Source organism: Sinohyriopsis cumingii, chromosome 2, assembly GCF_028554795.1.
Source record: "Sinohyriopsis cumingii isolate HCF-2022 chromosome 2, ASM2855479v2, whole genome shotgun sequence".
Classification (NCBI taxonomy): domain Eukaryota; kingdom Metazoa; phylum Mollusca; class Bivalvia; order Unionida; family Unionidae; genus Sinohyriopsis; species Sinohyriopsis cumingii.
This window is the reverse complement of record NC_142962.1, coordinates 163,560,643-163,574,806: the sequence shown is the minus strand read 5'-3', so window position 1 is coordinate 163,574,806 and position 14,164 is coordinate 163,560,643. Positions and strand designations below refer to the sequence as shown.

Below are 14,164 nucleotides of genomic sequence, written 5' to 3'. Positions count from 1 at the left end.
TTGCATAAACAACCATAATTGAGTCAATAGAAGGAGGTAATGTTACAGCAACCAGAGAATGTTCAATTCTTGTCATCGTCCAATCATGTGATACACAAATGTGAATTTTAGAACAAATAAAAACAGAAAATTAAACAAATTTATACCATTTCTACATAATAATTATATATGCCAGCCCCAAGAGAGGTATACGTGTAATTTTTGCTTATATAAGCTGGCCTAAAATAAAAGCATTTAGATCTTACCGCGTGAATCTTGTGATGTCATCTCAGACTTGTTGGTTGGCTTTTATACGCAGGTCATGCACTTTTTAGCATTTATATCTATTCAGTTTTTGGGGTGGGGGTGGCCTATATGCGAACAGGCTTATACATGAGTGTATATGGTATATCTAAGTGGTGTGTAAACAATATTGGTATATCCAACAAAGTGGTGTGTAAACAATATTGGTATATCCAACAAAGTGGTGTTAAAAAAGTTTGGCATATCCAACAAAGTAGCCAGAGAAAATGTAATCTTTTCATTAAAGCAACAGATATGAAGAAACCTACAGAAGATTCATTAATGCTGAGTTTTCCATCATTGTCCTGCACTTCCAGCCTGTAGAAGACATTACCAAAGTCTCCGATATCACGATCAGTGGCTGATAAAACAGCAATCACTTGGTTAATGGTGGCATCTTCTGGTACACTGTACTGTGTGTTGTAGTCTTGGAACACTGGGCTGTTGTCATTCACATCTGTCACTAGGAGGGAGACAGTGGCAGTGGAAGTCCGGGCAGGGACCCCATTGTCGAAAGCAATCAGAGTCAGTTCCATGTTATCCTGTGTCTCACGATCAAGTCTCTGCCTCAAAATGACAACACCTGGAAAAGTATAAAATAATGTAATATAAAACTAACAAGACCTGGAAAGTTATAAAATAATGTAATATATAACAGGAATTTCAAGGCCACACCATAAACTTACCTAGTCTTAATGCATGAGGTGGCGCTCTACAGTTTCACATTTTGCACAGGGTTAGAATTTTAAAGAAAAAGAATTTCCCCAGCTTTCCTCACTGGTTATACTGGCTATTTAAAAAGTACCTTGTATATTTTAGGTATTGTTCAAAGAACCTTTAATTCTCTTTATTTTGGTGCATGATTGATGGGTGTAATATGGATTATAGAGTATACAGCTTGGCCTTACTCCAGATGTGCACCTTTCAAAAAAGTGCTAGCTCCACTCGGTCATTTTCACTTCCTGATCTTCAAAGGTAAATTGTATAAAAAAGAGCCCTTAACTTTTTTTACATTTTATATATTTGGTAATTCATTCATTGCACTTTCAGAAGCTGTTATTGTCTAGTCTGGCTAAGTTCATTTTCCCTATTTTAACAGCTGTTATGGATAGTGTACTTTAGACTAATTCAAGATGATTTTTTAGCACAAGGGAGCAGTCATTTTAGTTAGCAGTGTGCTTAAATCATGTACAATTTCCTAAAGTACAATATCCAAAAAAATATCATCCACATTGAATTGATGTAGCATAGAGGTATGCCAACATTCTCTTCATTGTGCATGTTTTAAATGCAAACAACTTCACCTTACATACATCACTCTTGCACAAGTACATAATAATTGGTGACCGACTCCATAAAGAGAACATAGGTATTATTATTGTATGATATCATTTTGATTGTAAGGCTGAAACATTTAAGTCGCAAGCATCAAAACAGTCCTTTTGAATAATTCTCCTGCATTTCCCCCCACAGAACAGTATTTCTGAGTGTCAGGGTCTCTAACAAGTCCAGCACCCCTACCCCCCCCCGATAAAAAGTGAGATATTTTAAAAATGCACATTACATTTTGTAAACATAGCAACCAATGTTATGCTGAATGACAGGAACATGAAACTAGTCAGAATTATTTCTGAGATATCAACAATGAATTTTACAGTTTGAAAAGGGATGGAACAGATCAGGTTCATAAAGGTCAAAGGGTAAAATATTTGCCTATTGTTTAATATGGAAGAAGCAAATTTGCTTTCTCATCATTTATTTTTTATTTCATCGCAAATAAATGAAAAGCAACATTTTCACCATATATTTCTTTTATTTATTGCAACAGTTTTAAATTTAAGTTGACTCTATTCCTATATTCTAAGTCTTCTAATTTCCCCATAATTAAGGTCACTACTCACACAAACATACCTCATGGCAAATTATGTAAGCAAGAGAAAAATGAACATAATTAGCTTATTTTCATGCTTAACATCAATATGAATAAACCATTTTATTCAGAACATCATACATAATTATATGAAAATAAAAAAAATAATTGCATACATTTTTATATTTGCTTTAAGGTGGCACTCTACTGTTTGATATTTTGCATAGGGTTAGAATTTTTTTTTAAAAAAATTTTCCCTGGCTTTCCTCACTGGTTATACTGGCAATTTAAAAATATCTTGTATATCAAAGCACCTTTAAATCCCTTTATTTTGGTGCATGATTGATGGGTGTAATATGGGTTATAGAGTATACAGCTTGGCCTTACGCAAAAGTACATAATAACTGGTAAGCGCCCCCTGATGGATGCAAGGCAATATCATAAACTCACCTGGCCTTACTGCATGATGGATACAAGGCAATACCATAAACTCACCTGACCTTACTGCATGATGGATGCAAGGCAATACCATAAACTCACCTCGCCTTACTGCATGATGGATACAAGGCAATACCATAAACTCACCTGACCTTACTGCATGATGGATGCAAGGCAATACCATAAACTCACCTGGCCTTACTGCATGATGGATACAAGGCCATACCATAAACTCATCTGGCCTTACTGCATGATGGATGCAAGGCCATACCATAAACTCATCTGGCTTTACTGCATGATGGATGTAAGGGCATACCATAAACTCACCCCTGGCCTTACTGCATGAAGGATGCAAGGCCGTACCATAAACTCATCTGACTTACTGCATGATGGATGCAAGGCCATACCGTAAACTCATCTGGCTTTACTACATGATGGATGTAAGGGCATACCATAAACTCACCCCTGGCCTTACTGCATGATGGATACAAGGCCATACCATAAACTCATCTGGCCTTACTGCATGATGGATGCAAGGCAATACCATAAACTCATCTGGCCTTACTACATGATGGATGTAAGGCCATACCATAAACTCACCCCTGGCCTTACTGCATGATGGATGCAAAGCCATACCATAAACTCATCTGGCCTTACTGCATGATGGATGCAAGGCCATACCATAAACTCATCTGGCTTTACTACATGATGGATGTAAGGGCATACCATAAACTCACCCCTGGCCTTACTGCATGATGGATGCAAGGCAATACCGTAAACTTACCAGGCCTTACTGCATGAAGGATGCAAGGCCATACCATAAACTCACCCCTGGCCTTACTGCATGATGGATGCAAGGCAATACCATAAACTTACCTGGCCTTACTACGTGAAGGATGTAGGGCAATACCATAAACTCACCTGGCTTTACTGCCTTGTGAGCTAAAAATACAATGTAAAAGCAAATTGATGATTGGAACTTCTACATATAGATCCATAGTCTTCAAAGTCGGTTACACCCCTTGCAGGTCAGTCATCCCCAAGGCAAAATTATGTTCTTCACATGGCACAATGTGATTCTGCAAGGATGTCACACACACATACACACACACACACACACACACACACACACACACACAGACACAGATATAGACACTGAATATTTCTGCCTCCAAAATGACATGTTGTGATATGGCAGGTATATGTTCAATGAGTAGATAATTTCTTACCAACTGGACAATGTCGCCTGTTTAAGTCACGCAGCCACAGTGACTCTTGATACCAATTAATAAGCACTTTGTTGAGTCTCAAAAACCCCAGCACTCTGTGTGTGCATGAATGCATATGTGTGTGTGTCTGTGTGTGTGTGTTGAGAATAATAAAATATAAGGGCATGCCACCCCACCAAACACACTATCCTGTTCATGTGAGGACTGGGTAGCCATACATGGAAACGCAATCAATAATGAGCTCCAACAAACACACTATCCTGTTTATGTGAGTACTGGGTAGTCACAATTGGAAATGCAATCACAAAAATGATAGAAAACTGAAAGATCCTTACTGTAATAGCCAAATATCTCATTGAACTCTTAAAAGTAATCTGATACTAAATCTGCATACCAAGAGACCATTTACACAATAAAGCTAAACTAACTAGTTTAATTTACCTGATGATGTCACTGTAAACTTGCCATATGGATCATGGTTTATCTGGTAACTGATGATCTGCCCTTTGTCTTTGTCTCTTGTCTGTAGACGAAGCACCTCAGCATTTATTTCTAGGCCCTCTGAGACATTAAGCTGGTATGTAGATGTTGGAATAAACTCTGGAGCATTGTCATTGTAATCCGACAGAGTAATGGTCAGCATTGCTAGGTGTAAAGATATCAATATAAGTGAGAGTGTGATTGATTGTTTGCAGGTGTATTAAGCTTATTGGTATGGTTGCAAAGTTTTCCATTTAACACACATAGATCATACTGAGAACAGAAAAGGGAGAGAAAATACTGATGATACCAGTCTAAATTACCTTTTAAGTGAAGCATGAATTCTCATTTACATCCATGTGAACTATGCACATTACAGTGAGTGTAGACCAAAAATGTCCACATGAATAGAGGAACATTTACCCATTCTCCAGTCGAATTTTCACTCTGTAAGTGATGTCTAAAGAAAAAATAAGTCTGAATTGTTAAAGCACAAGTTAAGAGAAGATGCATTCTTTACAACAAAACTTTCAAAAGCTCATATTCTAGTTTGACTCTAAACCGAAATGCATCCAAACATGCAGGATAGTCTCTTTTTCCAACATAACAGACTAAGTGCAAGAGATAAATTACCAATTTATGTACTGATGAGGTACTACTAAGTTAACAGAATCTTTTTTCCAGCTCAATATACTAAGTACAAGAGATGAAAGTTCCATAATACAATGATGAGGTACTACTAACAGAATCTATTTCCAACTCAATATATTAAGCACAAGAAATGGAAATACCATTATGTACTGATGAGGTACTAATTTCACTAACATAACCTATTCTGGGTTTGGCATTGTTCAATGGAAGGATAAATTACTGGCAATTATTTTCTGATATTGCCTTACAGAAGATGAACTCTGTAACTCCCCAACTGAAATCGTCTTCTCAGCACTTGAAATACCTTCAGCAGTTTCAAAAGTTTTATCTCATTACATCACTGACCTGTTTTGACTACAAACAATGAAATTCTGAGTTGACTATAACTATTGGCTGATGTTGTTACACTGCATTAAATCTGATTCCAACTTTACAACCTTGATTTAAAAAAAACGGGTTAAGATTTATATCAAGTTAAATATTGGTGCTCAGTGAAAAACATGTTTATCAATCCCCTGAAAACTAAAGCAATGTTGATTGGAACTAAGCAAAGAATATCAGTGAACGAAAATCCAAATCTTCAGCTGTTTATCTCCAATAATGAAACTGAAAATGTTGACACAGAAAAACTTTTGCAAGTACATGCTGATAAAAAATCTAGACTGTGGTAAACAAGTGAGACACATTTGTTCTGTTGTGAATTCGAGAATTTGTCATAAGCAAAGGATAAAATGTTATCCATGACTCAGCTATCAGAAATTAGTTTACACTACATTTATTCTTCCTTTTTGGACTACTGCTGCACAATGTGGGGGAAATACAACTGAAGTAATATTAAAACAATCCACACAATTCAAAATAGGGCAGCAAAAATTACCGTAAATTTACACCATCCAGAAATATATTCTCAAAACTGAACTGATTGAAATTTGAATACAGATAATTAGCATACCAAAAATCCATATTAATGTTCAAAGTCCATATTAATATTCAAAGTCCATATTAATGTTCAAAGTAAAGAATGAATTTTGTCCACAATATTTACATGGTACATTTCAAGTCCAAAAAACAGTACCAAGGACCTAAACTGAAATCAATTACAAACAATCAGTGCATAAAACTATTTCCAGACAGAAAAAAACTTTTAAAAGATCATTTGTTTACTCCAGTGCTATTCTATGGAATAAACTCCCCGAAGCAATTAGATCAGAAATAAGTCTAAATGTGTTCAAAGAAAAATGATATGACTACTGTCTAAAACAGCAATTTTCATTGTAAATATGTAAAATACATGCACTCCAATTTATTTCGTATATGCTTTTCATACAAACTTTGTGCTTTTATATACTGAATGTATTTAAACATGATTAATTTTATTTTATTTTCTTCTCTCTCTTTTGTATTTACAATAGTTTGTTCATCCTGAGGGCAACAGGGCAAAATAGTATATTATACTGAGGTACCCTCATTAAATAAAGTATTTATTATTATTATTACTATTATTATTATTATTATTATTATTATTATTATTCTTATTATTATTATATCTTTCCAAAAAGATTAAGTCATCATTAAACTGGGACTCAAATACTCAGATGACCACATCGTGATATTCAGCAGATCAAGACATGAAAACTTAGAGCTCCATATCAGTAAGCAGTGTCACACAGGTAAGAAAGCCTGTCACATGTGAAGTACCTGTAGCAGTCTGGGAGTTGGAGCTGTTTCCTCCTGAGACCCAGGCATTAAGATCTGTCGCCAAAATCTCCATGGTAATGACCTCTGCTGTCTCCCTGTCCAAGGTACTATTCACATATATACTGCCATTCCCCTCATGGATGCTAAAATAGTCCTTGGAAAGAAAGCAGGATACATTACACCCATGATAAGACAAAGTCTTTACAAAAACAATGCCTTATTTTGATTCAAACAGATGAAAACAATTCCAAACCTTTCACCACTCCTGGCAAAACATCCTGAATAAATGGGGGCTTTGTAAGATTCCCTTAACATATGACATATTTGAAAAAAAGAAATAAGACAAAAAGACTACCTCCCAAAGCATTTGCTATTTTAAGGGTGATCTTGTATCTGAAAGGACAGACCAGAAACTAGAGCTGTTTTGAGCAGAAATTAAGAAGGTACTCTGACATTGATGGCATGAGTCACTATCTTTAAGAGTCTTGAACTAACCTGAGGTAATGCAACACAGTTGTGATGTCTGACATTGATGGCATGAGTCAGTATCTTTAAGAGTCTTGAACTAACATGAGGTAAATGCAACACAGTTGTGATGTCTGACATTGATGGCTTGAGTCATTATCTTTAAGAGTCTTGAATTAACATGAGGTAACTGAAACACAGTTGAGATGTCTGACATTGATGGCATGAGTCAGTATCTTTAAGAGTCTTGAATTAACAAGAGGTAACTGAAACACAGTTGTGATGTTTGACATTGATGGCATGAGGAAGTGTCTTTAACAGTCTTGAATTAACATTAGGGGTGCGCTCACCAGTTATTATATAATTTTGAGAGAGTGATGTATGTAAGGTGAAGTTGTTTGCATTTAAAACATGCACAATGGAGAGAATGTTGGCATACCTCTATGCTACATTAATGTAATGTGGCTGACATTTCTTTGGATATTGTACTTTTAGAAATTATACATGATCTAAGCACACTGCTAACTAAAATGACTGCTCCCTTGTGCTGAAAAATCATCCTGAATTAGTCTAAAGTACACTATGCATAGCAGCTATTAAAATAGGGAAAATAAATTTTGCCAGACTAGACAATACCAGCTTATGAAAGCGTAATGAATGAATTACCAAATATATAAAATGTAAAAAAAAGTTATCAGCTCTTTTTTATACAATTTACCTCTGAAGTTCAGGATGTGAAAATGACCAAGTGGAGCTAGCACTTTTTTGAAAGGTGCACATCTGGAGTAAGGCCAAGCTGTATACTCTATAACCCATATTACACCCATCAACCATACACCAAAATAAAGGGAATTAAAGGTTCTTTGAATTATACCCAAGATATACTTTTTTTGAAAAAAATAGCCAGCATAACCAGTGAGGAAAGCTGGGGAAATTCTTTTTCTTTAAAATTCTAACCCTATGCAAAATGTGAAACTGTAGAGCACCACCTAGGTAACTGCAACACAGTTGTGATATGTGACATTGATATTGTGAGGCAGTGTCTTTAAGAGTCTTGAATTAACATTTGGTAACTGAAACACAGTTGTGATGTCTGACATTCATGGCATGAGGCAGTGTCTTTAAGGGTCTTGAATTAACATTAGTAACTGAAAAACAGTTGTGATGTCTGACACTGATGGCATGAGGCAGTGTCTTTCAGTGTCTTGAATTAACATTAGGTAACTGAAAGACAGTTGTGATGTCTGACATTCATGGCATGAGGCAGTGTCTTTAAGAGTCTTGAATTAACATTAGGTAACTGAAACACAATTGTGATGTCTGACACTGATGGCATGAGGCAGTGTCTTTAAGAGTCTTGAATTAACATTAGGTAACTGAAACACAGTTGTGATGTCTTACATTGATGGCATGAGACAGTGTCTTTAAGAGTCTTGAATTAACATTATGTAACTGAAAGACAGTTGCGATGTCTGACACTGATGGCATAAGGCAGTGTCTTTAAGAGTCTTGAATTAACATTAGGTAACTGAAACACAATAGTGATGTCTGACATTCATGGCATGAGGCAGTGTCTTTAAGAGTCTTGAATTAACATTAGGTAACTGAAACACAGTTGTGATGTCTGACATTCATGGCATGAGGCAGTGTCTTTAAGAGTCTTGAATTAACATTAGGTAACTGAAACACAGTTGTGATGTCTGACACTGATGGCATGAGGCAGTGTCTTTAAGAGTCTTGAATTAACATTAGGTAACTGAAACACAATAGTGATGTCTGACACTGATGGCATGAGGCAGTGTCTTTAAGAGTCTTGAATTAACATTAGGTAACTGAAACACAGTTGTGATGTCTGACATTGATGGCATGATGCAGTGTCTTTAAGAGTCTTGAATTAATAGTAGAAAATTGCAACACATTTGTTATTTGCAACAAATCTTAATCTCCAGATGTACCTACAATGCAGTCAACAGAGCTGGGTTAAAATAAGTTCACATGTGAGTACAGAATTTTAGTAATGCTGGCTTCCAGTAATGTCCATAATAATGGAAAACAGCTTATAGTAACCCAATTTCGATACGTGAAATGTTTTCCTCCATAGATGCACTCTGCAGAATGTAAGCTTGTTAGCAAAAGATTAAAAGGGATTGAATTAGAGTGCAGGCCTAACTGAAGACAAGCTTTGTCACATTCTGAAAAGCAGATCAAAGTGACCCAGTTTTGGTGCAAGATACATTCTCGTCCAAACATACACACAGTGAGAGTTTGAGTATTATCAATATGTGTAATGGTATTTAAATTACAGCCCGATAATGAAAAAACAATTTTTTAAGACATTCTAAATAAATTATGGAAAGTATGTTACAGCAACCCATTTTAGGTGCACAAGACATGTCCATCCTGAAATGCACCTTTAGAGTAAGTTTCATTATAATAGGTGAAATGCTATTAGAATTACAAACTATACAACTGTAAACCAACTGCTAACAAGGTGTTTATACATGACATAAAACCAATTGCAAACAATGTGTTTACACATGACATGAAACCAATTGCAAACAATGTTTATACATGACATGAAACCAATTGCTAGCAAGGTGTTTACACATGACATGAAACCAATTGCTAGCAATGTGTTTACACATGACATGAAACCAACTGCTAACAAGGTGTTTACACATGACATGAAACCAATTGCTAGCAAGGTGTTTACACATGACATGAAACCAATTGCTATCAATGTGTTTACACATGACATGAAACCAACTGCTAACAAGGTGTTTACACATGACATGAAACCAATTGCTAGCAAGGTGTTTACACATGACATGAAACCAACTGCTAACAAGGTGTTTACACATGACATGAAACCAACTGCTAACAAGGTGTTTACACATGACATGAAACCAATTGCAAGGCTGACTTATTACTGCCACATAGGGACTTCTAATGCTGACTTATTACTGCCACATAGGGACTTCTAATGCTGACTTATTACGGCCACATATGGACTTCTAATGTTGATTTATTACCTCTACAAGACACTTACTATGATTTTGTTAGCAGTGACATTTACTTCCAGACCATTTTCATCTTTGGCCTTTATGGAATTAGGAATAATACTGTATACCAAATGAGAATTCAAATCTGTGTCTGATGCTGTGACTGTTTTAACAATGTTCCCGATCTCAGAACTCTCCTGCACAGAGGCTGACCATGAGGTTGGTGTGAAGACTGGATCCTCATCATTTACATCTGTGATGTTAATCTCTACAACACAGTATCCAACAAGGGGTTGTGAGCCCCTGTCTGTGGCTGAAATGTTCAGAATGTACTGCGATTTGGCTTCACGATCCAGCATAGCTCCAACCTCCACCATGATTAATCCAGTCTGGAAGTTGATTCGGAACTTATCCATCGCTCCACTGTCTATCCGATACAGGAAGTTATTATTGGGTGATGTACCATCCAGATCAATGGCAGTGACCGAGAGAACAGAGGCACCAGATGTGGAATCCTCTAAGATATTTGTATTGTACTTCGGCGGTGTAAACTGAGGGCTGTTGTCATTCTCATCCTAGAATGTATTACATGGCAACCATTTAAGCCCCTTTAAAATCAAAGCATTTAAAACTTGAATTTAATGAAGTCAAAATGTATTAGTATAAAGCTTGAATTTAATGAAGTCAAAATGTGTTAGCATAAAACTTGAATTTAATGTTGTATTAGCATAAAACTTGAATTTAATGAAGTCAAAACATATTAGTATAAAACTTGAATTTAATGAAGTCAAAATGTATTAGCATAAAACTTGAATTTAATGAAGTCAAAATGTATTAGCATAAAACTTGTATTTAATGAAGTCAAAATGTATTAGCATAAAACTTGAATTTAATGAAGTCAAAATGTATTAGTATAAAACTTGTATTTAATGAAGTCAAAATGTATTAGTATAAAACTTGTATTTAATGAAGTCCAAATGTATTAGCATAAAACTTAACAAATAAAATACGACACATACTCATCATAGTTGGAAAAATATAGAAAGACACGAATACAGCATGCATGGCCATGAGCTTGTACATGAAGACAGCATGCATGGCCATGAGCTTGTACATGAAGACAGTAGGCATGGCCATGAACTTGTACATGAAGACAGCATGCATGGCAATGAGCTTGTACATGAATACAGCATGCATGGCCATGAGCTTGTACATGAATACAGCATGCATGGCCATGAGCTTGTACATGAAGACAGTAGGCATGGCCATGAACTTGTACATGAAGACAGTAGGCATGGCCATGAGTTTGTACATGAAGACAGCAGGCATGGCCATGAGCTTGTACATGAAGACAGCAGGCATGGCCATGAGCTTGTACATGAATACAGCATGCATGGCCATGAGCTTGTACATGAAGACAGTAGGCATGGCCATGAACTTGTACATGAAGACAGTAGGCATGGCCATGAGTTTGTACATGAAGACAGCAGGCATGGCCATGAGCTTGTACATGAAGACAGCAGGCATGGCCATGAGCTTGCACATGAAGACAGTAGGCATGGTCATGAGCTTGTACAAGAAGACAGCATGCATGGCCATGAACTTGTACATGAAGACAGCAGGCATGGCCATGAGCTTGTACATGAATACAGCATGCATGGCCATGAGCTTGTACATGAATACAGCATGCATGGCCATGAGCTTGTACATGAAGACAGTAGGCATGGCCATGAACTTGTACATGAAGACAGCATGCATGGCAATGAGCTTGTACATGAATACAGCATGCATGGCCATGAGCTTGTACATGAATACAGCATGCATGGCCATGAGCTTGTACATGAAGACAGTAGGCATGGCCATGAACTTGTACATGAAGACAGTAGGCATGGCCATGAACTTGCACATGAAGACAGCAGGCATGGCCATGAACTTGTACATGAAGACAGCAGGCATGGCCATGAACTTGTACATGAAGACAGTAGGCATGGCCATGAGTTTGTACATGAAGACAGCAGGCATGGCCATGAGCTTGTACATGAAGACAGCAGGCATGGACATGAGCTTGTACATGAAGACAGTAGACATGGCCATGAGCTTGTACATGAATACAGTAGGCATGGCCATGAGCTTGTACATGAATACAGCATGCATGGCCATGAACTTGTACATGAATACAGCATGCATGGCCATGAACTTGTACATGAAGACAGCAGGCATGGCAATGAGCTTGTACATGAAGATAGCATGCATGGCAATGAACTTGTACATGAATACAGCATGCATGGCCATGAGCTTGTACATGAAGACATTAGGCATGGCCATGAACTTGTACATGAAGACAGCATTCATGGCCATGAGCTTGTACATGAAGACAGTAGGCATGGCCATGAGCTTGTACATGAAGGCAGCAGGCATGGCCATGAGCTTGTACATGAAGACAGCATGCATGGCAATGAGCTTGTACATGAATACAGCATGCATGGCCATGAGCTTGTACATGAATACAGCATGCATGGCCATGAGCTTGTACATGAAGACAGTAGGCATGGCCATGAACTTGTACATGAAGACAGCATGCATGGCAATGAGCTTGTACATGAATACAGCATGCATGGCCATGAGCTTGTACATGAATACAGCATGCATGGCCATGAGCTTGTACATGAAGACAGTAGGCATGGCCATGAACTTGTACATGAAGACAGTAGGCATGGCCATGAACTTGCACATGAAGACAGCAGGCATGGCCATGAACTTGTACATGAAGACAGCAGGCATGGCCATGAACTTGTACATGAAGACAGTAGGCATGGCCATGAGTTTATACATGAAGACAGCAGGCATGGCCATGAGCTTGTACATGAAGACAGCAGGCATGGCCATGAGCTTGTACATGAAGACAGTAGACATGGCCATGAGCTTGTACATGAATACAGTAGGCATGGCCATGAGCTTGTACATGAATACAGCATGCATGGCCATGAACTTGTACATGAATACAGCATGCATGGCCATGAACTTGTACATGAAGACAGCAGGCATGGCCATGAGCTTGTACATGAAGATAGCATGCATGGCCATGAGCTTGTACATGAATACAGCATGCATGGCCATGAGCTTGTACATGAAGACATTAGGCATGGCCATGAACTTGTACATGAAGACAGCATTCATGGCCATGAGCTTGTACATGAAGACAGTAGGCATGGCCATGAGCTTGTACATGAAGGCAGCAGGCATGGCCATGAGCTTGTACATGAAGACAGCATGCATGGCAATGAGCTTGTACATGAATACAGCATGCATGGCCATGAGCTTGTACATGAATACAGCATGCATGGCCATGAGCTTGTACATGAAGACAGTAGGCATGGCCATGAACTTGTACATGAAGACAGTAGGCATGGCCATGAGTTTGCACATGAAGACAGCAGGCATGGCCATGAACTTGTACATGAAGACAGTAGGCATGGCCATGAACTTGTACATGAAGACAGCAGGCATGGCCATGAGTTTGTACATGAAGACAGCAGGCATGGCCATGAGCTTGTACATGAAGACAGCAGGCATGGCCATGAGCTTGTACATGAAGACAGTAGACATGGCCATGAGCTTGTACATGAATACAGTAGGCATGGCCATGAGCTTGTACATGAATACAGCATGCATGGCCATGAACTTGTACATGAAGACAGCAGGCATGGCCATGAGCTTGTACATGAAGACAGCATGCATGGCCATGAACTTGTACATGAATACAGCATGCATGGCCATGAGCTTGTACATGAAGACAGTAGGCATGGCCATGAACTTGTACATGAAGACAGTAGGCATGGCCATGAGTTTGTACATGAAGACAGCAGGCATGGCCATGAACTTGTACATGAAGACAGCAGGCATGGCCATGAACTTGTACATGAAGACAGTAGGCATGGCCATGAGTTTGTACATGAAGACAGCAGGCATGGCCATGAGCTTGTACATGAAGACAGTAGGCATGGCCATGAGTTTGTACATGAAGACAGCAGGCATGGCCATGAGCTTGT

The 14,164-nt window shown here is 38.0% G+C and overlaps 1 protein-coding gene across 1 annotated transcript in view; it reads right to left on the bottom strand.

Moving 5' to 3' along the window:
- LOC149806231 (cadherin-23-like) overlaps positions 1-14,164 on the bottom strand; it is a 317,815-nt gene that overhangs the window by 124,564 nt on the left and 179,087 nt on the right. The window contains exons 19-22 of the mRNA XM_089935354.1: positions 10,163-10,690; positions 6,649-6,802; positions 4,261-4,464; positions 552-865 (exon numbers count right to left, since the gene is read on the bottom strand). Coding sequence (XP_089791480.1) covers positions 552-865; positions 4,261-4,464; positions 6,649-6,802; positions 10,163-10,690 — 1,200 coding nt within the window. The remainder of the gene's footprint in view (positions 1-551; positions 866-4,260; positions 4,465-6,648; positions 6,803-10,162; positions 10,691-14,164) is intronic.